The sequence below is a fragment of the Mustela nivalis genome, assembly GCF_964662115.1.
Source record: "Mustela nivalis genome assembly, chromosome: 10".
Taxonomy (NCBI): Eukaryota; Metazoa; Chordata; class Mammalia; order Carnivora; family Mustelidae; genus Mustela; species Mustela nivalis.
In genome coordinates this window covers 12,378,031-12,402,873 of record NC_139029.1, presented here as the reverse complement: position 1 = coordinate 12,402,873, position 24,843 = coordinate 12,378,031, and the positions used below count along the sequence as shown (strand labels likewise).

General features: G+C 53.5%; 1 protein-coding gene across 2 annotated transcripts in view; it reads right to left on the bottom strand.

Moving 5' to 3' along the window:
• Positions 1-4,808: 4,808 nt before the first annotated feature.
• Positions 4,809-24,843, bottom strand: part of PAX7 (paired box 7) — a 98,477-nt gene continuing 78,442 nt past the window's right edge. For both annotated transcript variants that reach the window (XM_082687602.1, XM_082687601.1), the window contains exons 8-9: positions 15,833-16,079; positions 4,809-8,773 (exon numbers count right to left, since the gene is read on the bottom strand). In XM_082687602.1, the coding sequence (XP_082543728.1) occupies positions 8,658-8,773; positions 15,833-16,079 (363 nt within the window). In that variant the 3' untranslated portion in view covers positions 4,809-8,657. The remainder of the gene's footprint in view (positions 8,774-15,832; positions 16,080-24,843) is intronic.

The following is a 24,843-nucleotide window of genomic DNA, read 5'->3' as shown; positions in this document are numbered from 1 at the left end:
CAAACTTCATACTGGTACCTGTTCCTCACCTTGACTTCTCCCAGTCCCTACTTTGCTTTCTTGGAAATCTGCTCTCTGCAGACCAATTTGACAGGGCTGGGAAAGGGGGCTCTATGGGCTTCAAATATATGATGGAGGTAACTGCTTATGGTCAGCTGTGTACTGATGGACATGGGGGAGGTAGAACCAGACAGAGGGATTTTTGGTGTGTGTGCTAAATTTCCCAAGTAATGGGTCCTAATTCCTAATTCTCTGTAATAGATATCCAATTCTCTGTAATAGATATCCAAACTCTTTCCATGCCTCAGCGTCGGTGAAATGGACTCCCTTGTCCCTTGATCTTGAGCTTGACCATGAGCTTTGCCTTGGCCAATGGGATGTTCGTGGATCCGACAAGAGAAGAAATTTGAAGTGGGGTTTGAAAAGTTTGAAATGGGAACCTGACGATGCCCTTTGAACTCTGGTGATCTGTACTTATGGCCCAGTAGCAACCTGAACAAATATCATCAGACCTAGAGCCTCAAGTCTTGTTGCCTATCTGTATTAGTTTTTTATTGCTGCATAACCAATGAGCACAAACTTAGTGGCTTAACACAACACCCCCCCACCTTTATTATCTTGCAGTTTCTGTAGGTCAGAATTCTGGACACATAATAACTGGGCCCTCTACTCAGGATCTCACCAGGCTGGAATCAAAGTGTTACCAGGGGCTGTGATCTCATTCGAAGGCTCAATGGTGGAAGAATCTATTTCCAAACCCATTCAGGGTATTGGTAGGATTCAGTTCCTTGGGTAAGACTGAAGTCCCCACTTTTTTTCTGACTACTGCATGGGTCACTCTCAGCTCCTGGGAGGTACCCTGATGTCATGTCATAGCTGTCATGATAAAGAAGCTTACTTCTTAAAGCCGCAGGAGAATCTCATTCCAGTCTGCTGTGATGGAGTCTTGAGTAATGTAAGGTAATCACAAGAGTGACTATACTATCATCTTTGCCAGACAGTGTAACCATGTCAAGGTAGTGACCATCCCATCAAATCCCACCCACTCTCAAGAGCACATATACCAGGGAACAGGAGTCTTGGTGGACATCCTACAGGTGATCTGCCTACCATAACACCCAAGCCTAGATTAACAAAACCATGGTTGACCTACAAAACTGTGGAAGTGAGAATTAATGTTCGTTGTAAGCCAGAGTTCTGAGTGGCATATTATGCAGCACTACAGTGGCAATGGCTGATTGATACACTTCAAGAAGTATTGTCCTCCCGGTTCACACAGTGTCCTATCTGCATTTTGGGGAGGCAGCCTGCTATGATGGACAGGACATGGGGATGAGTCATGGGTTTGAATCTCTACTCCACCTCCTAGTTGGGGATGTGGAGCCAATTGCCTCACTTCTCTGGGGCCCTTTTCTCTTCTGTACAGTAGGGTCCACAATACTTACCACATTGCAGACAGTGGGACTGTCACCTAAAACAATGGCTGAGGATCACCTGGTACACAGTAGGCGCCATAAATATTAGTGTCTTTTCTATCTAAAGCTCATATTTCTAGCCAACATGCCCTTGTATTCCAAGAATGAGTGTGGTAAAAATTTAGTGTCACTGCAATGTTCCTACCTGTGGGTTATCTGGATGGTCTCTCCTCATCAGATGACAGGGGAGACCTACAGGGCTCTCTAACCCTGAGCCAGATTGTGGAAGACAAGCCTGCTTGGTTTCCATGGGGTACAGACCATCAGCATCCACCATCAGACAAGCCCCCTGTTCCACATCTCCAGCACTTCAATATTAGGATGTGACATGGAAGCCTTCTTTTGGAGAGTTCAGTCCCTACCAGTAACAAGCTGTGCGAGCTCGTGCAACTTTCTGACCCTTGGCTTCCTTCCCCATACATTAATGGTGAATTCTGCCCCCCAAGCAATGTTGTCATGCCAATGATAGGACAGAAAGGGCATGCATGGCACACCGCAGGAGATTTTTACTCAGTGTTCCCTTTCCCTCTGAGAAGAGACCATCTTTGTGGTTCATTTAGTGCCACTCTTTGCCCCATCCTATCTCCAGGGTCCACTCTGGCAAGGGGCACAGAGCGGGCCCTTATAGAAATGTATGTTTTCACATCATTAGACTCACTTGATCCTCAAGAAAACCCCCTGCATAGGTGGGCATGGGTCCCAAGTGCTGTTCCTGATAGTTCCCTCTCCCATCTCCCAGGCACAGGGTGCATTACACTTCCTTCCTCCTTTCAAGGTCAGTGTAGCCATGTGACTTGCTTTGGCCAATGGAGGGTGAGCACTTGTGTACACCAGCCACTTCAGGTGGACACTTTAAGAGCCAGCACACAAATTACCACATCTCTCTTTCATTCTGGTGCCAGCAGCCAGCAATAATCAAGACAATGCCTGTTCTTGATCAGGTTGACTATGATGAGTGGTGGTCACAACTAGGAATGAGAACAAAATTAAGCCTTTTTGGTGTTAAAAGCCACGGAGGTTTGGGGTTGTTGGTTACCACATTCTAGCCTGATACAATGGGACAAATGTTATTCCCATTTCAAAGATCAGAGGAAGTGGCTTGTCTGCCGTCACACAGAGGGTACCTGGACCAAGGACAAGGCTTTATCTGAGGGAGCATTTTTATTCTTTCCAGTGGGGGACGAGAGAGCAGAGGTGACTGGAACCCTGAACATACTCTCCCGGGTGCTTCTGGGAAGTGAGTCCCCACTCCCTGCAACAGGTGTTTACATCACCAGGGCTAGGAGATTGATTCTGTGTTCAGAGAAAGTCAGTGGCAGCCTGGGGAATGGAGGAGGTGGGGTTCTGGAAGCTGTGCTTTCAGGTGTTCAGACTCAACACCACAGCAGATGGAAACCTCATCTCTCTCTCCTGTGTGTCTCTCCTCATTCAGGGCCCATGTATCTCCTGTCTCAGGAATTTCTTTCCTTACCTAGTCAATTTTACTCCAGGAAAGATTGTGAAACTCACTCCTATAAGATGTGCATGAGCAATGAGACTAGGAACAGAGGCTGCTATGTTACACAGCATTACTGCAGTACTGTGGCAATAGCTGACTGATACACTTGTCTATCCAATGGTTGTTCTTTCTTTTTCCTTTAGACACAGAAACCTGGTCTTATTCCGGACAGTAATATGCCTGGGCAGAAGATTACATTTTTCAGCTTTGCTTGGTCTGTGGGATGAGATTCTTAGAAAAGGTCCCCTAGAGGAGGGTCAGAGAGCTCTCTCAGGGCCTCTAAGGGCAAGTTTGTGTCTGGGAGCAACTCGGCATCATTCAGCACCCAGCACTGAGCATTGTCAGTGGACAGCTCTGAGCCATTGGGGCACTCTCTGGGCCACATTCCACACCAGCTTTCAGCTCAGTTTACTACCAGGGTAACCTGAAAGATCCTTAGGGATTATCTAGCCGGTTTTTAAAAAAATATAGAGAGAAATAGGGTCTGAGACAGGGAGAAAATTTTCTCAGGACCCACCTCAAGTCACATGCAGAACTAAGAGTACTACTTGACCAGTTCTTGACTCTTCCCCATATCTTCCTGACTGACTGAATAACTACACAGTTGGGGGTGGGAGGGTGGGGAACGTGGGAGGCAGCCCTGGTTCTGACATAAGCTTCCTGGGTTCCTAGACAGCTGGTGGAAAGCTCATCACCCTGCAGGGATACTAAGTGAGGGAGGGAAGACCCAACCTCCCTCAGTCCTGCTGTGGAGCACCTGGCTGGGTTAGATGGACTCAGGTCCATAGAAACACCTTACAGTCCTTCACGTACAATTTCTCCCAGCAATTCCCCCACATTGCCCCTTTCCTGTTCAGATTATCTGAGTATACCAGTACCCTGAAATGACGTGGGTATCCTGATTTAGAGCCAGGGGAACATACGTGGAGGGGATGCTGCTGTTCCTTGCCCAGATCCCCTTTACAGGGCCAGCGTACCTGTCCCCGGTGGATGTGATATTGCATTGCATCACAGTGCAATGTGATTTGGGTGCCTTGCTGCACCTTCCTCTGGAGAACTGCCCTCAGGCCACAGGAGCCACTTGGACCAGAGTCGCTTGGGCACATTAGCCTTTACTCACCTACCCACATTCCGAGGGACAGCCAGCAGCCAGTGAGTGACTGACCCTTTGGAACAAAAGGCCAGTCCTCCACACTCAAGGTGAGACTAACTCTGTGCTACTCATCCTCCAGAGCTCCCTGCACTATCAGGTTGAAACTAGACTCTAGTTAAAGCTCCCTCTTTGTTTAGCTCCTTCCCCTGTCCTATGTTATTTCCTTCACTCCCTTATGCCCTTCCCTTGAGAGCTCTCCCTCCATAAAATCACCTGTCCTTAAGAACATCAGGTTCTGCGTCTTAAAGACCACATGGAAGCTTCCTTCCCCTCTTCCCCCCACTCCTCCTCCTCCTCCTTCTTTTTTTTCTTCTTCTTCTTCATTCACCTCCTCCTCCTCCTTCTCCTCCTTTTTTTGAAAACATGAAAGTTTCTGAGTACTCTCCTACCTTCCAAATTCGATGTATTGGGAGAGGACCACAGAGGGCTCTAAATTTCGCAGCAAGAAATCTAGCCTAGTGAACAGAACTGAAATTTCAACAGCGAGATGCTTAAGCAACACCATTCATTGATCAAATATTGATTAGGCATCCACTATATGCCTAACACCTGCTTGGTATGGAGGACCAAGAGGTCTTACCCTGACCCCCTAAATTAGGCCAAACAGCTTCTCAACCACCCCTTGGGTCCTTTTAGGAAAGCTGCCTAATGACAATCAATTGAGGACACAGAATCTCGGAAATGCTTTAATTTCTTTTAATGTATAACAGTTACGCCTGAGTTACAGAGGAAGCACTTACAAGCAGGTAGTTAAAGCAAATGCCAATTTCTCTTTCTAATCTACTATTCCATATAGCTGAATAAATTATGGTGCGATTATATTTAAACACACACCCTTGTGCCCACAGGCCCACACTCACACCCCACTCACACTCTCATACACACACACTCACTTACACATGGAGGAATATGGCTGTGAGTCAAACACAGAAGCAACCAAGTTGCAATTATTAGGAAGAAGGAATGATCTAGAGTGCTATGTAGATATTTCCCAGGTGGGGGATTGGCGATGTTAGAGTTGACAGAAAAAGCATTCAATACACAGTTGTTGCTGAGCATGTCAAGATGGCGGCCGGAATACCCCTCCCCCGCCCCCCATTTGGTCTGGGTTAGGTGTCTTTGCAGGACAGAGCTGTCAACTTCAAAAAGCATCCAGCAGTGAAGGGCACATCGGGAGCTTGGCGAGAATATCAACCTGAGAGAGGCAGCAGAGAATGTCTTTTTTGGGCAATCATGGAATTTCACCAAGTTCCAGGATCCAAATCTCAGAATGCTTTGCCAGCTCCATCTAAAATGTTGGATCTTGGTGGAGTCTGGGCAAAGTCTGGGCCCTGTTCTGCTCTCAAGCCATAGTCAGATTGGAAATCTGACCTTCTCATTTTCCTTCTGGGCAAACCTCCCTCTTCATCCTTCTGTCTTTCTCCCTCATTTCTCTATCTCTCTTCTTCATATTCTTCTGGCAAAAGAATGGGAAAGGTAAATCAAGTAAAAAATAAGAGTATAAAGCATAGCTTGGTTCTTACACATCACTTTTTTCATAGCAAGAGAGAAATACCAAATGGGAAAACAAAGCAATAAAAATGAAAGAACCCAACAGAGCCTGGAATGTATAATCTGAAACACACAATATGTAGATATATCCCTACAGATGGTCCCTGGCACTAGCACGACACACACTGTGGGGGTTTTCTTTCCTTTTTTAGTATATATATATATGTATATATATATATATTTATATAAAAGTCAACTTCCTATAAACGAACAGCACATCACCACATTTCCAACTAATATACAATGAGTTAAGAAGAGGGACCCCCCCAATAGGTAGAACCAACAGCTACTTGTGATAAGTTGGAGGAAACATCTCTTATTTTGCTATGGATTCTATTTACAGGAATGGATGGGGATTGTTTCTGGGCTGGCATGGCCACTGAGTTTCAGGCCTTCTTTGTAGGCTGTGGTCAATCCTAGAGTTTGAAGCCTTATACCTCTTGTCCCACGTTATCTCTCCAGTGAAGGGGTGAGCTGCCAACACAAGACAGAGTTTTATGAACTAAGTTGGCCAGACACATTAATACACAAGGTTTTAGGGAAAACCCATCAAGGTCAGGGTCTCTCTCTGAGGGGGCGGGGCTCCAGGCGGAATAAATCCCATTTACTACCAAGATGGCGGCTTGGGAGAACTCCAGAGAAGTCGGACATAATAAGTCGCTTGGTTTATTCCCATTTCATCACAGAGGACAGATGTTTGGGATTGGTCCTAGCATAGGAATGTCACCTCCTGGGGGTGAGGCTTGGGCAGTTTTAATGTCACCTGCCTGAGAGCCCTGCTCCTGGGTATGTAAGGGGGCTCAGATGATTTCTGAGTCAGTCCTCCAGCGGGGAGGACTGACCACTCAAGGAATGTCAGTGAAGACCGTGGTTGATCTTAAAAGCTGCTTCCTGGTTGTGTTGGTTTCAAACACGGGAACCGGGTCACCAGGGGATGACACAGTCTTCCTTTCTGTCCAGAACTTGAAGGATCAAAAGTCTCCTGCAGTAGATGTTTCATTCGAAATCTTGGCTGAACTCCATGGGCTACACGTGTCCAGGTATCTGCTGCTACCAGAAAGTTTATCTGTCCCCATGTATGAATAGGTTCCTCTAAACCAGAAATACAAGCCCCCCTGGCCACAGTCCAGGACAGGCTTGATATTACCAAGTCTGAAGATGAGAAGCAGGTGAACATCTGTCACAGAGGAGGCGTCCATGCAGGAAAGCATCCTAGCATCTTGCCAGTCCAGTTCCCCAGTAGGGAGGAACTCAGGTTGACTCCCAAGGCAGCAGCCCTTCCCTCCAGGAATGTCATGTTGGCTGAGAGCAAGGGGCACGGGTGGAGCACAGAGGTGGCCTCACATGCCCAGGTGGGGACAAGCAATCTGGCCCAGTCTCTGCAGATTCAGTGCTGTGTCTCCCGTCACAAGTGCCTTTAGCCTAGCAGCACTTGATAAAGGTGATCCAAGTGTAGATTATAATCATGTTCATGGTGAAGATGAATATAGTTTTGAAAGTAGGTGAAGGTGGTGGAAAGTCCCAAGGGAGGCATAGCCAGGGGCTTGAACCGTTCCCCAAATGTCTCGACTTTTAAAGAGAAGAGATATGAGCAAGCCATGGGTGTGGCCAAGGAAGGCGCCTTTCCCCTACTCTCTGGAACATTTGGCATCCCCCCACCTGTACAGGAGTGGTGGCCTGAAGACTGGCCACATATGTCACCCCCCCCACACCCCAGCTGTGCTGGATGACCAGACAAGGCCCTCTCAGCCTAGAGTGGATCAACACTGAAAGGTGCCACTGTCAGTGGGACAGGGACACTCCCCCTCTCACCCCAAATGTTAAGGGGAATTGGTGGTCTTGTCTGTGCGTAAGCAGTCCTTGCTGGTCCAAGAAACCTCCTCCAGAGCTCCAAGGGAAGCTCTGTGCACCCCAGCAGCTTAAAGGGCAGATGGAGGACCGCTTCCCAGAGGTTTAGGTCTCCGAGGGAGGCTCTGGGAGAGATTGCAGCTCCATGGGTTGTGGACTCAAAGGCATAACCCTGAAGACTTTGGTGATACAGGTCTGATGTCCACAAGCAGAGGGACCCCAGCTATGAAGCCGCCTTCTGAGCCTACCCTCTGCCTCTTCACACAAAACTTGCTCCCTCCCCCTCCCATCTGATTCAGAGAATGAGAAAACTGAAGGGCTCGTGGGATCCCCAGACCCCACGTGGGGTGGGCAAGATTGGCATTTGGGCTTCAATCTAGACGCCTGCAGTCTCTGGGTGCCTAGGTTGGGTCCTTGTACCCGGCAGCCCACTGCTGGTGAGCCCTGCTTCCTGGGAGGCCTCTATCTGCCCTTTCTGGTCCCCCTGCCTGGGCTAGACTCCTCTCCTACACCCAGCAGAGGTGTGTGGGGAGGGTCCTGGAGTCCTCAGAATTCCTGGGTGATTCCCCTGGGAAAACCACAGGGCTAGGGTCCTCTCTCTCCTGACATCCCAGCATCCAAAGGAGGAATGGGCTCTGGTTCTGGGCCAGAGATCCACCTGCCAGGGCTAGTTCCCAGCGCTTCCAGCTAAGAGTGACCCTCTGAACTCCACCCCCACCTCTGGCCAGGGCACTCACTGGAGTCTGGTCCAAAGGGCTCTAGCACCTCATCCCAGTCACCATCCTCCTTTGGGTGCCCAAGGTACTCTTTTCAGGGTGAGCTTCCATTTCTGTGCCTGAGATAGCACAGAGACCAGGACAGGATTTGACTAGGGGGAGGACTGCAGGCTTAACCAGAAACCCTCCGGGGAAGACAGTGGAGGGGCAGACTCCAAGGGGGTCACTCTGGGCTCCTGAACATAAGTGAATGGTAGACTGGCTGCACATCTCCAGAGCACTGGCTATGAGAAGGGAATGGGCTCCTTTCCTGGCCTCCTGGGACCCCAGGGCAATGAAAGGACGGAGGCTGGGAGGCTCAGGGATCAGTAAGGGCTGGACTGGGACTTGGTCTGGGGCAGGTTGTCCCAGGGGCCCTAGTAGGCCTGGCCAGTTTCCACAGGCAGGAGTCCCAGCACAGCAGAATGCTCCCCAAGCTTCATACGACGCTGTGTGGAGAGGCTCACGTTTTTGGCCAGGTAATCAACAGCAGCTGGAGGAAAAAAAAAAAAAAAGAAAGAGAAAATCCTAGACATTGAGGTTCTTTTTGCCGATTCTTCCATCTGCCCCACATTCATCCATCCATCCATCCATCCATTTATTCATTCATTGATTCATCCATCCACCCTTCTGTCTACTTGTTCTTCCATCCATCCATCCAACCATCCATCCATCCATCCATCCATCCATCCATCCATCCATCTTGTCACGAAACTCTTGCTCTTACCTCCTCTCTGACCATGCAACAAATAATTTACTTAACACTTACTATTTGCTCAGCTCTCTCATGGGTTCTGTAAGAAGGTACAGAGGATATCTACATTGCTGACTGAAGAATTAGTTATAACACACCTGTATGTATGTCTGCTATGGGGAAAGTCCAGTGAATCTCACAGAGCCCAGGTAGTAATGAGGGCAAGGTCCTTCTGTCTTCTCTGGACCCTGAGCCCAGCTCATGGATGAGGCAAAGCAACATCCCTTACTCAAAAGCAAAGCAGAGATTAAGAGCCTCTTATGGTTTGGGGGGTGGGTGGGAGGGATGGGGTGGCTGGGTGATGGACATTGGGGAGGGCGTGTGCTATGGTGAGTTCTGTGAATTGTATAAGACTGATGACTCATAGACCTGTGCCCCTGAAACAAATAATACATTATATGTTAATAAAAAATTTTAAAAAAGAAAGCAAAGTAGAATTTGCAATTGAGCTGAGGGGTAAATGCAGAAGGAGAAGCCAGGACCCTGATACGAAGAGAGCTGAGGCCTTTAGCTTTGAAGTTCTGGCCATCCAGATGGGGAGAGGAGAGTCTGAGTATGCATGAGCAGTGGAAATGAAAACCTCTGTGTAGTCATGGGCACAAACGTGAACGCTCACATATGAACAAGGCTCACACGTGTTCATGCGGGCAAGCCGTGTGTACCTGTGTGAGTAGAACAATGGGGATGCCTGTGCACACACAGGTAGGTGCATACAGGTGGGTGGCACCTAAGCCGGGCACACGTGTCCGTGTATGTGTGTGTGTGCAGGTGTGACTGCTGGGTCAAGCGTGCACGTGTTCTGTCTTGATTGTATGAACTGTGCCTGCATGGGGCTACTGCAGAAGTCAGCGCTGGCCAGGTGACTTGGCTGGTATGTGACCAAGGTCTCTTGAGGCACAGAGATGCCTCCTCCCAAGCCGGAATCCGTAGCTGTGGCCAATCCAAATCCTGGGATCTCTTGGATCCAGAGGTGAGAAGTAATCGAATGAGTGCTGCCTTGGAATCACAAGGGCTGGCCCGATACTCTCCCTGTCACCTGCCCACTGAGGGACCGTGAGGGTAGGGCCAGGAGGTGTGGGCACCGCCAGTGGGCAAGGCCCAGGGAAGTGAGAGGGCAGTTATCAGTAATTGAGGCCATATTCCCTAGAGGTTCAAATCCTGCACCCACCAACTTCTACTCTGTGATCTGGGGCACACCAGCTCACCTATACAAGCCTCAGTTTCCCTGTCTATAGAATGAGAATGATATTAGCACCTAGGTCAAAGAATTGTGGGGCATGAGGTGAGAAAATGTATATGAAGGGATTCAGTGCTCAGTGAGCTCAATGGCTTTGGGCTTTTGTAGGATTGAGATTCAGTGGGATTCCTACCTGATGAAGGTAGGAAGGAAATGAGGTGCGAATGAAACAACTCAGAGTCCCAACTATCTCTGGTTCATGCAGCTTTGGGCAAGTCACTTTGCTTCTCCAGGCTGGTTTCTTTGTCTATAAAATGGGCACAGTAAATCCCAGCCTCATCAAGGGCTTTTATGAGGATTAAATGAGATGATGCACTTTAAGATGCTGGGCATAGAGGGCTCAGGGATTGCACCTAGTTTCCCAAAGATATGCAAATGTCCTGGGGTTTTTGGAGTGCCTGGATGGGCCCTGTGGTCCTCAGCTTCCCAGGTTCTTGAGCTGGAGCTGAGACCCTGAGTGGTGTCCCTGAGGTCACCCAGCCTCCAGACTCCCAGCTGGTAGCACAGAGGTGGTGGTGGCCAGCCTTGTCCTGCCTTGGGTCTGCCCCTCACTCTGGGGGGAAGCATGAGAAGCTCTGATCTCTGGCCTCAAGTATCTCATCTCTGCTCCTTGGAGCAGGTCTTATCTGGGTCCTGGGGGACCTGGAGGAAGCCGAACAGCAGAGCAGCAGCAGGAAGAGAGGAAGGAGCTGCTGCTGCCTACTGAGCTGGTGCTCCGCCCATCCTGGTCTAAGTGCTTCCTGTGTGCTCACTTCCATGATCCCATTTTACAGATGATGCTGCTGAGGCCCAACCCTAAGACACTGTGTAACTTGAAAGGTCGTATGGCTCTTAGGCTGTGGAGCCAGATTTCAAGGCCAGGTGTTCTGGTGCCAGCTCCTAACCACCCCCACACCTTTACTGGCAGCGTCCTACAGAGAAACCCCTGATGTGTGCACAACACTTAAGGGGCTACGAAGCACTCTACACCCCAAATCCTGCACTGGCCCCATTCTCTACTCTAGGACATGTGAGGGGTCCCAGGGCATGTGGTCAAGCCAGGTGACCTTTCCTGACTAGCTGAAGGCTCCCCCTGATTGTGCCTCACACCCGACTCTATGCTGGGCTCTCCAGCTCTTCCGGGGTGTGGAATGGAAAGGTCTGGCTGGGAGGAAAAATCAGAAGGACAAAGCCCGATCCCTCCTGCATTGCGCACTCACTAGAGGCTGGGTGGACGCAATCTCATTTCACCTCTCACCGATCCCAATAATCTCAACAATGGTACAGCTGTTCCCATTTTCCAGAGGTGGAAACTGAGGCACAGAAAGGTTGCTGACCCACAGTCAGACATAGCCTGTGAGCTGGAGGAGACCAAATTTGTCCTGCTTGTGCCTGTGGTCACTCTGGGTCATCCTTTTTAGCCTCTCGCGGCTGCCAGACAGGGCTCAGCGGACAGTAGGACTCACGTCCTGTCAAGATGGGCAAGGAGACACCAAGAAACTCAACTTTGCTGATGAGCAGCCAACTTCAAGGGCAACCCTCCTGCCGCACAGGCTGCCTCTCCCTGGGGTCGAGCTGGAGGCCGGTGAGGGTGGGGCTGTGACATTTCTCATTACGGCCTCTGTCAATGGCCCTCCCTGTCCCTCTGTCTCTCCGCGTCCCTTCTCCTCTGCCTTGTGCCCGCGCCTGGGCTCTAAATGTCTCAAATTAGATTAATCGGGAGTTGGCAGGAGATGCCAACCAGTAAACAAATCTCAGCCATCACCGCCTCGTCAGCCCGCGGCCCCAGAGGAGGACCCTTCTAGACACAAATTCTTATTAGACTTGTCAGATCTATTAAAATTCTTTTCACACTTCTGCGTTCTATCAGCCCCATCATTAGTACGGCCCTGGCCTCTGGGAACGCCAGGGCCATACTAATCTGCTGTGTGCCCCGTCCCTGCCCCCTGCCCCCACCCCCTCCAGGGACAGGAGAGACAGACAGATGGACAGATGATGGCCGGGGACAAGCAAAGAGGGTGTGGAGGTGTCCCTGGGAAGACAAGAGGCCCAGGAAGAGGAATGGACTCTCCTGCGCAGGAGTCTGGCCACGTGCACGTGCCCCGCCCACCAGCAAGGCTCTCTGAGGGCGGGGCTGTGGGCGTGGCTTCATTCACACAGAGGCGGGATCTCAGGCAAATAGCCTCTCTGGGATCCCCTTCCTCCTCTGTCCCCCAGGAATAAACCACGTGCACCACACAGGACATCCATGAGAGTGAGACCCACAGCAGGTGCTCAATAAACCTTGAAGCCACGTGTCTAGACACACGTCAGTGCACACTCAGGAATCAATGTGTGTGTGTGCAGCTCTCTGTGCACTGGTGCCTGTGGGGTCATGGACGTGAATCTGTTATACAAACGTGGGCCGAGATGTGTATCATTACTGGGTGTCTGACTCAAGTCGGTGGTTTGGCCAAAAGAGAAATGGGTTGGAAGTTAGGGGACCCAGGGCCCACCATTCATCTCCTGTGTGACCTTGGCCCTCAGAGCATTAGCTCTTGCATCTGTAAGCTGAGGACAAATAAAATCTACTTGGGGTGGGGTTTTGAGGATGGCATGAAATGAGGACCATGCCATCAGCCCCATGCGTGGGTGGGACTCACATTTGGGACAGATGGGAGCAGGGGATGGGCGGACCAGGGCACAGAGGCTGTCCGGGATGTGCACTCTTGCACTTGGGCTGGGAATCCAGTCATAGGTGTATTTGGTCTCCCATGAACATGGGGCAGGTGGTCCATGGCAACTTGATGCGTCCCTGTCCCTGGCTGTCCCAGAATGTCAAATGCGAGGAAGAAGGTGCAATGGAAAATCTCGGGGGGGGGGGGGTGTCTCGTCCCTGGATTCCCATTTCCCAGATGGCAAAACTGAGGTTCAGGGGCAGGGGGATCTGGGGGCAGAATCAATGATAGTGGGGCCAACTCTCCCTTGAGCCCCTCCCAGTCCAACCCTGGGACCTTTGTGGGGAGGGGTGGGGTCTGCCCCAGGGATGCCTTCTGGATAGGGTTGGAGAATATGGCTCAGGAGGAGCTCTAAGCCACCCCCTGGAGGAGCCAGGGAGGCAGGGCTGGAGCTAGAAGGGGAGAGTGAGGAGAACGGAAAGGAGGGAGGGGGGAGGGGGAGGGGAATGGCTCCGGCCAGCTTCTCCCCTAGCAGAGGGGGAACAAACACTCCTTTCTCGCCTCCTGGGCCCTTTCCCTTTTGATCCCCCCTCCTTGCAGCCCCCATGCTGACTTTGGGGTTAATTTTATTTCCGACTTGGGCAGGCACCCCTGGAGCAGGGCGCGGGGCTCCGGGTGTGACTAACGCCCGCCCGGGGCCGGCCGCCGCTGCCTCCGCGGAGCCGCTCTCAACTCTTTATCAAGAGCATGTGTGTCCCGTTCGCCCTGCCCGGGCACGGGGGCTGGGGCCAGGGATCGCCCCGGGCCCCTCTGGAAACACTCGCGTGCACACGTGCGAGCCCTGCCCTCCACCCTACCTGCACACACGTGATCTACCCCCTGCACACACTTGCTCTACCCCCTGCACACACTTGTCCCTCACGCGCACCACTCCACACAGGCACGGCTACACACACGGGCAACACCACGTGTCTGTGCCCTGAGACACAGCTCTACACAGGGACACGTGGCCTCACCTAGGTACACACCGTAGCACACACGCACCCAGATTTACACACCGCCCATGTAGTGTGCGTGCCCATACACGTGTACTCCAGGACATTTACGGATCCGCGGACACAGGCAAGCATCTGTGCATACCAGAACGCACAAGCGTACCCTCAGATATGGAGCCACATGTACGTATCCGCACACCCTTACACACGTCTGCACACATGCGCACCTGCTTGTTACACACATCCCCAGAATGACATATGCCCATCACAGACATCACACATACAGGCACACCACCTGTGCACACCTGAATGTACACTGAAACACACGTGTGTATGCAAGACAGACACACTCACAGGACCAGATGTGAGCACTTGCGTGTTCACACAGACTCACACGCCTATCACCTGGACGCAACAGGCTCATTTAAATTCAGATACGTGAACAGCCAGGTGTACACACACTCACGTGTGCCCCTCACACACTCACACATACAGCACACACCCACACACAGAGATGTGTGGGCAAACACGTGTATGCTGAACGACAGGACACACACAGAAACACGAATCATACCTATCTATGCCATGTGTGTTCTCATACACATAGGTGCACACACACGCACTGAACAGACACAAACACACACACACACACACACATACGGGGCAGGGGCCATGAGCACAGCTTGGAGGTGGAGGCCGGCACAGCTGGCCCTCATTTAGCTGTGGAGGCCAAGGCCGAGTGAGGAGGAGTGGCTGGTGTGGGGGGCAGGAAGCAGAGGTCAGGGAGGCCGGCGGGGCGGCTGCAGAGGGAGGCAGCGGACGCCCTCGGGCTGGGACCTCAGCCTCTCACCCAATGCCCTTCTGATTAGTTTGACACCAGCAGGTGAGGCCTTTGCTAGGGGTGGGGAGAGGAGGGGAGACTCCTCCCGGTGACCCCGGCTCCCAGTGCCTCCCGCCTGCCCTCACACTGCCCTGTCTGGCAGCTGGAGGCTGTGGCTGGGTCACTCTGCCTCTTGTAGCCTCTGGTCCGAGGGTCACCCGCCCCCCTTCCCCAGTCCGCATCTAGGCAAGGTACCAGGGCGATGGTGGCCAGGGAGGGTACGTAAGACCAGCTCAAAGTTTGGAGCAAACAGGGCTGAGGACGGTGGGGGGTTGGGTACGGGACAGAGAGGAAAATCCAGCTGTCCCCCCTCCCCCGCACCCCGGGGCAGAAATGGTCAGGGTCCCTAGAACCACACCATCCATCATGGCAGCCACCAGCCACACGTGGCCCTTGAGCCCCTGAAATGTGGCTGTGCCAGTGAGGAACCGGATTTTACATTTTAATTTAATTTTATCTAATTTAAATGTGAAAAACTGAAATTCGATTTAGCTTAATGATTGGGAAACTTTACAGTATATCTGGAACAACTTGGGTGTGTAAACCCACTACTCCGTTGTAATTTTATGAAATTTAAATACGGACTGAGTAGTTCTATGAAAACTTAAGTGACTGAATTAAAAAGGGCCGGATTTCTAAGATGCTGCATGAGAAAAGAAACGTGAAAACATCTCACTCATAACTCGGTATGGATTACGTGTCAAAATGATCGTTTCCAATATACCAGGTCAAACAAAAAATGTTGGCGAAAAATCATTCCACTTGCTTCTCCTTACGTTTTCAGCTGTGGCTACCAGGAAATTGTAAATGCCCTTCGTGGCTCCTAGTACGGTTCTATGGGACGGCACTGCTCTAGAGCCACGGTAGCAGGAGTGCAGGGCCCGGGCTCAGTATCAGCTTAAGACAACAGCCCATTCTTTCTGGGCCTCGATTTTCTCGAGGTGGGCACTCCCACCCCAACACTGCCTTGCCGCTCTCTACAAATCAACAGACCATCCTCGGAGTGGGACGGGGAGGGGGAGGAGGACGCCTGGGGCGCCAGGCACTCACTTTGGCCGTACTGGCCGTACTGGTAGCCAGCCACGGGGTCCACGCTGTAGCCAGTGGTGCTGTAGGTAGGCGGGCAGTAGGACTGGGAGGTGGGCAGGCTGTCTCCTGGCTTGATGGAGTCGGCCCGCTGGCTGCAGCTGGCCGAGATGGAAGTGGCCGAGTCCAGCCCACCATGCAACGGGGAGATGGAGAAGTCGGCCTGTGGCTGCGGCGGCACTGCGCTGGGGTTGCTCAGGATGCTCATTACCTGTGGGGGAGAGACGATCAGCGTGGCCAGAGCGGCAGGCTCGGAGTGGGGGGCTCGGAGGACCGGCCCTTGGCTGGGGTTGCTCCCTCGACATCCCTGTGCAGCACCGAGAGCCTCAGTTCACCAGCTTTGCTAGCCCCTGTGGGTCAGACATTTGGTGGTTTCTCCTGGTCAGATCCTGACCCATGGAATGACCCCCTCATCCAGAGCTCCAGGGGGGCAGGGGAGGGCCGCGTTCCCCTCCTGGGTATCTCTAAGAGACATCGGGTGTCTGTCACATGAATGAATGAACCTACAAACTAGCTGATGTCTCGCCCATCAGACAGGGGCTCCTCCGAGACAGGAAACCGTGTCTCCCCTATCAGACTCAGAGGCTCTCATCTTCCAACACAGAGGTTAGAACAGGACCCTGGATCCAGCCCAGCTTCACCCCTGGTCCTGACGCAGGCCTGCTCTGCTCTTGACTTGGAGATCCTGCCCCTACAATGCCAACATCCATGGTCCATCCTTTTGAAGAGCGTCGCGGGTATCTTTCTCTGAATCTGGTAACTCTCAGATGTCTGTGATCGTCACCGCGTCCCTGCTTGGACAGGACAGCAAATAGGACTGGTGATCCCAGCCTAGCTGGGAGAGGCTCACCTCTCCATACTCAGCTTAAAGAACCTGGCGTCGGTTCACAGATGTGTTCTACTTATTCCTTCAACAAACATGCACTGATGGTGACTGCAGCCCAAGGCCTCGGGCAGGGCCCTGGGTCTTCAGAGGAGGAAGAACCACGGTCCCTGCCGTCGGCAGGGGGGATGTTCTACATCTGGTGGAGGAGGCAGCAGGGAGCAGACCATCAGGATATGAAGTGGTGAGGAGCACGACAGAGTCCGTTCAGCGGGGGCTGTGGGAACCCAGGGAAGGGCCAGTCTGGTGGTCCAGGAAGGCTTCTGGAGGAGGTGACAGCTGCTGTCCAGCTCTCCAGGAGAGAGTGGGGAAAGGCGATGCAGGCCGCTAGGCGCCCCTCTGTGTGGAAGCACGGGGGTCCCGTGCCATCGCGGGAGATGATGGAGAGGCAGGCCCTTGTGCTGCCGACCCACAGGGCCCAGGACCCTGCTGGCCTCCTGGGGAAGCCACATGTCTTGTGGGAGGGAGGCTTCAGAGTCAGGTGGGAAGCCGAGCTGCTAACCCGCCCCGCAGGGAGCTGTAGCGGCAGGCTGTGTTCTCTGGTTGCTTCTCCAGAGAAGACAGCCTAGAGGCATCAGAGCAATGATCTTGTTGCTGACTGGATGCCTTCTGGAAACTTCTACCTTCTCCCCTGTGACTTGCCCCTACCAGAAACACTGAGGCAGGGCGGGCGTCGAGGGCATGGATGTGGAGTCCTCAGGCCAGGGACTGCCCCTGGTCTCCTCCACTGACAGCCTAAGGTGTCCCTTAGCAATGTGACTGCCCGCAGTCCTGAGGAAAAGAACATGACGACTGTCCCTAGTTCAGAGGGTGGCTGGGGGGCACGAGTTGGTGTCTGTGTGCCGAGGGCTTTGCGCCAGGCCAGCGCTCCTGGAGACAGGTCCCCAGCGTCCCCTGGCCTTGTCCTCCCTTTCTCCTTCCTTTCCTTCGTCTTGACATGAGCTCACACGGCTCTCCCGGTCCAGAGGCCTACCGAGGTGTGCGAGGCTGCACCGTGAGGCCTCTTCCTCAGACGAAGTAACAGAGACCTTCAAAAGGCTAAGGCCTCCCCAGACCTCACCGCAAGCCTGTGGGGAGCAGCTCCCCACAGAGGCCTGAGCCCCTTCGCCTGACAGGGTCACAACTGACTCTCCAGGGGTGGGTCTGACGTCTGACCCCTTCAGAGGTCCACACTCCAGGGGCCGGCAGCAGCTCGTGCCCCGGGCAGCCGCTGCTCAGGGGCCCCTCGTGGCTAGGGCAGGAGCACAGCCTCTCCCTGACCCTTCCCTGGATGCTCCCGGCACAATCCCCTCACCCTGGGCTCACTGTCCTGGGTCCTTTCGCTCCCCTTCCCCCCGAGCCAGAGTCAAGGGCACTGGGCCTGGGGAGGGCTGGTCTTTGCCTCCCCTACAGCTCTGGGGGGGATCTTGACGGTGTATCAGCCCCATCAACAAGGCAGACACGCAGGGATGGGGGTGCGAGAAGGGGAGGGTCCGGGCAGGTGTCTAGCTACTCTGAGCCATGGCCTGACCCATGGAATTTCCTGAACTCACACTCTTCAGTGGGAGGGGTACAGGGAAGGTGGCAGGAAGGACCCCCCGAAGGGGTTGGTGGGGAAGGAGGCCTGACAGTGTGGGCTGTGTTTGTTGCTTTCCGACTGTGCAGACGGGTTCTCTGGGGCCTAGGAGATTTGCTGTGTGTCTGGGCGGGATCTGAGGGTGAACTCAGGAATCTAGCATTTGCCAGGGGGCTAGGGGACTTGATTCCCTTCCATGTTACCCGTCAGGTGCCCAATCTAGACTCCACTTTCCATCTGATTTAAGAAAATCACCGCCCACTCCATGTCCACCCCCCACCACCACCGCCCCAATATAAGCGTTAACCCTTCTCTCCCCTGGAAGGAGGCCTGGACTCCAAAATTAGACTCAGAGGCTCAGGAAAAACACACAGACCCCATTTCCCATCCTTTAGGAGGATAACTGTGGGCACGGGGAGACTCTCGGGAGGGTCTTGCAGCTCTGGTGAGACCCCGGTTTAATCCTCCGTCCTGTGCACCGCCAACACACCAAGCCCACAAGAGACGATGGAATGCAAGGGGAGAAGCATGTTTTGGGATGGGCTGGGAGCTATGCACAGACGGTGCTCATCCTGGCAGACAGAGACCCACAGAGAACTGCCACAGATCTGACCACAGCATTCAAGAATGATCAGTGGCTCGGCACCTGGGTGGCTCAGTCGGTTAGGTGTCTGCCTTTGGCTCAGGTCGTGATCCCAGAGTCCTGGGATTGAGCCCCACATTGGGCTCCCTGCCTAGCGGGGAGTCTGCTTCCTCCTCTCTCAGTTGCTCCCCCAGCTTCCGCTCTCTCCTCTCTCTCTCTTGCTCTCAAATAAATAAATAAAATCTTAAAAAAAAAAAAAAGATCAGTGGCTCCTCATTACCTCCCAGATAAACAGGACCAAGTCTTTTTGTGATCAGACCGCTACCTACCTGTTCTAACTCCTCCCTCTCTTCCTGCCTTACACATTGTGTCCTGGCTACCAAGTGATATGGGGTTTCCCGAAGACATCTGTCATTCATTCATTTATTCATTCAACAAACATTTCATAGAAGGCTACCATGTGCCAGGCTGCAGAGAGGGCTGGACCCACCTTGCCCCACCAGCACAGACACTGTGCCTGCTACATACTAGGAACCCAGAAAAACCAGCTGAATTCATGGATATCACTTAACAAGTCTGTAGTGAGCCTCTATTATGTGCCAGACGTTGAGCTGGGCATGGAGGATGCAGCAGTGAGCACCAGCTACTCCATGCCCTCGTGGAGCCAGCCTCTCCTGAAGGAGGCTGACAACAAACCAGTAAATACAGAATATAATTTCTGATGCTGAGAAGTGTTTATAGAGGAGAGACAAAGGGGATAAGTACAGTAGTCAGGCAAGAGCTCCCCAAGAAGTGCTATCCAGCAAGACCAGAAAAAGCCAACCAAAGGAGGATGTAGCAGAAAAGCTTTGCAGGCAGCGGAGCCAGCAAGTGCAAAGGCCCTGGGGTGGGAGCATACCCAGCAGGTTTAAGAAATAGGAAGAAGGTCAATGCTGAGAGTGAAAATCCTGAGAGCTCCAAGGCCTCTTGGAGTTTGTCAGAAGGGGCTTGTGTGGTGCTCAGGGGCTGGGGCTGGGGGACGCTCAGCACCAGCTTCAGGCCAGGGGAGATTTTTCCCGTAATGGGATTTGTTCAATGGGATTTGCCCCGGAACATCACATCAAATCCACATCTGGGAGAGGTGTGAATGAGGATGCAAGGAGGCTGCACACTCTCTCCCACAGTTCCTGGCGGCCTCTGGATCAAAGGGCTGCCATTTCATCCCGTGCCTGGTCTCCAGGCATGGCAGTTTCCAAGCAAGTGGGACAGGACCCAGCTGAAGAGAGGTGGTAGCATTGACTCCTCGAGCAACCGAGCTATTATTCCCCCTATTATGCAGACAGGGAAATTAAGGCACAGGGAAGAGGAAAGGCACACCCCGGAGCACAAAGCCAGGAAGCGGCAGGGTTGGGATTTGAACCCGGGTCTTCCTGACCCAGAGCTGTGCTGCTTCCTACTAGGCTGTGCCAGAGACAGTGGGGAGAGAGGCCCTTGACAACCTGGCAGTGGGGGGTGCTGAGGACCCAAGTGGCCCTCTGTGGCCCCAGGCTGGCCCCTGGACCCCTGGAAGCCCCTCTTCGCCGGCAGAAGCAGGAAGCTTGGGCCAGGGTTAGCGGCCCAGCCAAAGTCTGGGGCCTGCAAACTTTTGAACTTGAGGAAGTCCCAGTCTGATGCGGTAATCCACCCCCCTCAAGAATGCTAAGGCCTCTCCCCCGGTGGGTTTTACTTTTTTCCCGGTGACCTTGCTTTCGCTAATGTATTACTTCTTGGTACGTTACCGTTACTAACTCAAAATCAATACCGACCTCCACATCTGTAAGGTTTTATCTGAAGGCAAATCTCCGGGCTGTCTGTCAGGCTGAGTGACAGCCGTCCCTTCCACGGGCCCCCACCCGCCGCAGCCCCCGCCCGCCCCCAGCCCCTTCCTCTCTCTCTGCTCTAAATCAGTCCCAGCCTCTACCAGACTAAATCAATAAGGGGCGGCCTCATCCCCCTTCCGCCGCTGGGGAGAGGCTTGCAGGTTTGGGGGGTGCGGGCTGTAGGAGCCCCGTGCCAGCCCCTCCTTCCACATCCTCCGCTCGCCACCCCCTCCCCGGGACGCGGTGGCGCTCTCCCCTCCTTTAAAAGAAGGGGATGGGAAAAATGTAATTAAGTCCCTCCGCTCCTGAGCTGGCCCCAGGGCCTGGGACCGAGGAGGCTGAGCGGTGGGATCTGCACCCTCTGTGATAACCAAGCGCGCTTCGGGAGCGAGGCTGCAATTAGGGGATCGCCATCACGGGGGCTCCGTGGCAGGGTGCGGGGTGGGCGCCTGGGGACCGCGGAGGGACACAGAGGAGACAAGCAGGGGCAGGAATCACGCCTGCAGAGGTCAGGACAGTGGGACCTGGAGATGGGACCACGGCTGGGAGGTGGCCAAGGACCACCGGGACCTGTGTGAGCAGGTCAGGGCGCCCCCCACCTCCGCAGGGCCAGAGGGGACCCCGAGGACCCAGAGGGACTCAGCTATTTGCCGCCGGCCAGAATACCAGCACCAGCATCCAGGCTCCTCCGCGGGTGAGCTGGGACCCTCGGTGATTTCTTGAACCTTCTGTGCCTCAGTTTTCTCATCTGTACGATGGGCATGGCAAGAATTGTAGCTACCTATAGGGGCATTGTAACTGAGGAAATGCACCTGGAACGTTTCAGGCAGTGCCGGGCACTGGGGCCTGTTCTCAGCACAGGCTCGCACTCCCCCTCGGCTTTCACTTGGAGAAGGCAGGTGGCCTGAGCTTGACATCAACTGGAGGGCAGATTCCCGGAACTCCTCCCTGCCCTGACTGTGTCCTTCTCATCCCTTCTTCCCCAGGGGCCTAGCACACAGTGGGAGCTTTCTGGGTGGAGAAGCCCTGCCCCCACACAGAAGGGCATGGGCCCTGACGGCCAGTCTGTGAAGTCTCCAGCAGAAGCTGAGGCCTGAAGGGGGTGGTGACTTCCACTCCAGGAGAGTGTCACCACAGACCAATGGCACACCATCCCCCGGGCTTACTGCCACTCCTCCTGCCCTCAGCCTGGGGAGGGGCTCCCTGAGCACTTTCATCTCCATTCCAACTCAGATCTCTGGATCACTTCTGATTCTACAAGAGGTGAGGGAGGGCATGTTTGGAAGGCAGCCTGTTCCCACCATCAGGGGAGAAGGCAAGGGCACAGATGGCCAGGAATGGAATGCAACGCTTGAACTTCATGGTCTATGTCTCTGTGAGCTGAGGGATGACCAGGGGCAGCCTAGCTCACAACGCACCCTGGTCCCCAAGGGCCTGGGGCCTGGAGTCCCTCCCTGGGTGCAGATGGAGCTCACTGGGGTTGACTGAGGGCAGGGGAGGCGGGACACGGCTGCCCCATTGGGCTCTGTCTGCCCAGTTGCTGCCTCCCCACCTTGGCGGCCTGCTGGAATCAGTGGGGAAGTCTTTCAAAATGCCGACACAGTGGGGACGGGAGGCCTGGATGGTTCAGTAGGTTAAGCCTCTGCCTTCAACTCAGGTCATGATCCCGGGGTCCTGGGATGGAGTCCCGCATCCGGCTCTCTGCTCAGCAGGGAGCCTGCTTCTCCCTCTACTTGCCTCTCCCTCTGCCTGCTGCTCTCCCTGCTTGTTCTCTCTCTCTCTCTCTGACAAATACATAAAATCTTAAAAAATAAATAAATAAAATGCCAATGCCAGGGGTGCCTGGATGGCTCAGATGGTTGGGTGTCCGCCATTGGCTCAGGTCATGCTCTTGGGGTCCTGGGATGGAGCCCTGCATCAGGGCCCCCTGCTCAGCGGGGAGCCTGCTTTTCTCTCTCCCTCTGCCCCTTCCCCACCTCGTGCTGCCTCTCTCCCTCTCTCTCCTCTCTCAAATAAATAAAATCTTAAAAAAAAATATATATATATATATATATATACACACATAATGCCGCTGCCAGGATCTCTTACCCTGGAGATGCTGATTAGTTGGTCTGAGGGTCTGGACATCAGGAGCGTTTAAAGCCTGCTGCCCCTGCTGCCCCTGGTGATTCTAATGCGAAGCCAAGTTTGCGAGCCACTGCTTTCAAATCATTGTTATTACCGCTACACACACATAGTAATGACGGCAAGTCCTCACCCACGTGGAGAAGACATGGGCGCGCACACCAAACACACTGACACGCGTGCCGACTGCACACAGCCTTAGGCAGACACACCAACACGAACACACAAAGAATGATACACATGAAAAAGTGTGCATACGCACACAGCTGGGTCACAGCCTGTCACATGTGTCACAGACCCACACGCAAACACACACACACGTTCACACACACTGCAACCTCACAACACAATCGCCAGCTCACAGAGGCAAGCCTACGAGCCTATGTTCACCTTACCGCAGCCCCCAGTGGACCCCCCAGGCACACATCACACAAACACACCCCCCAGCCTGTCCCACCGCCGGGCCCCAGCTCCTCACTGGGATTAGTGCAAGCGAGAAATCACCCACCCAGGCAGCCAAGCACCCCCCTGCTCCCCCTCTCTCCTGCTCCCGTCTTGCTAAGAGGATCGGCCCCCTCCCCTCTCCCTGCCCCCTGTGGACAGCGGTAATGGGCTTCGGGTGCTGACTTTGAGCTTCCAAACAAGATTTCCTGCCGGCCTCCCCATCCCCGCCCCCCTCACCCTCCCTTCACTGTGCGCATCTCAACCAGGAGAGCTGGTGCCCCGCCTGCCTGGCCCGCTCCCCTGCCCCCGCCACGCACCCCCTGACCCCAGCCTCTCTCCTGCACCACCACCAGCCTTCCGCGAATGCTTTTCTAAGCCTGGCTACCGCCATTTTCTGGCCCAGCACAGCACCTTACAGTTTCCGAAGCATTTCCCTTCAAGCCTCCAACCTTTCCAGACGAGGGACAGGCTTAGGGGCTCACTGAGAGTCACCTGGGGGAGTGGCGTCAGTGTGGCAAGAACCCTCAACGCCTGACTTCTAGTCCGATACTCTGGTCCTGCCCCCAACTCAGGTCTTCTTTTACCATAGACAGCTCTAGGTCATTCTTGGGTCCGTGTGTGTGCATGTGCGCATGTGTGCCTGTGCCTGTGTGTATGTATGTGTACAGTGTGGGTGTACATGGGGATATCACATGTGGGAATATTGCATGTGTGTCAGAATATGATGTGTGTGCACACATGCGTGTGCATGAGAGGACTGTGTATGAATATATGAACTTTGTGTGTGTGTGAGTCTACATGTGGGTCAGTATTGCACGTGTGTGTGTGTGTGTGTGTGTGTGTTCAAATATGTGTCCTGGGTGCCCCCTCTATCTGGTCTCCCCAAGGGAGGGTATACCCCAGGGCTGGGGATTCAGCGGGTCACTGACTGCTGTCTCTGACCGGAGGGGAACTCCCCAGCCCCACACTCCTCTGGGTTCTCTCTCCCTCCCACGTAAAAGCCCAACACAGCTGACCTGAAAAGACCAGGAGAGAGGGTCTGTCTGTTTGCAGAGAGAGGCAGGGAGAGTAAACTCCGCAGAGAAAGTCTTCAGCCTACGCTTGGGTAAGAAGTCCCAGAGTACGGAGGAAGATGAAGGAAGGCTAAGCTGGAAAGTCTTAGGCTTGGGCCTCATCCAGAGGGATGCTGCCAGCCTTGCGGTGGCACTGACCCTGATCCTAACCCTGACCTGGATTTAGCCAGGAGAGGCTGGGGGCAGACTTGCTGTCCTAGTCCCAGTGCCTGGCATGTAGTAGATGTCCAGCTAATATTGACTGAGTGAATGAATGAATGAATGAATGAATGAATGAATTTATCTGTCTTCCCCAGCACAGGGCCTGGCATGGAGTTCCACGAATGAAAAGAAGAAATGGAGGGGTCTTGTGGCACATTCACACCCGGCTCCTCCCCTCCATGGATTTCAGAGCCCCCTCCCCACCCTGGGGGTCCTTCGGGCCCAGCGAAAGACTAAAAGCAGGGGGGATGGACTGAATGACTCCCATGCATTG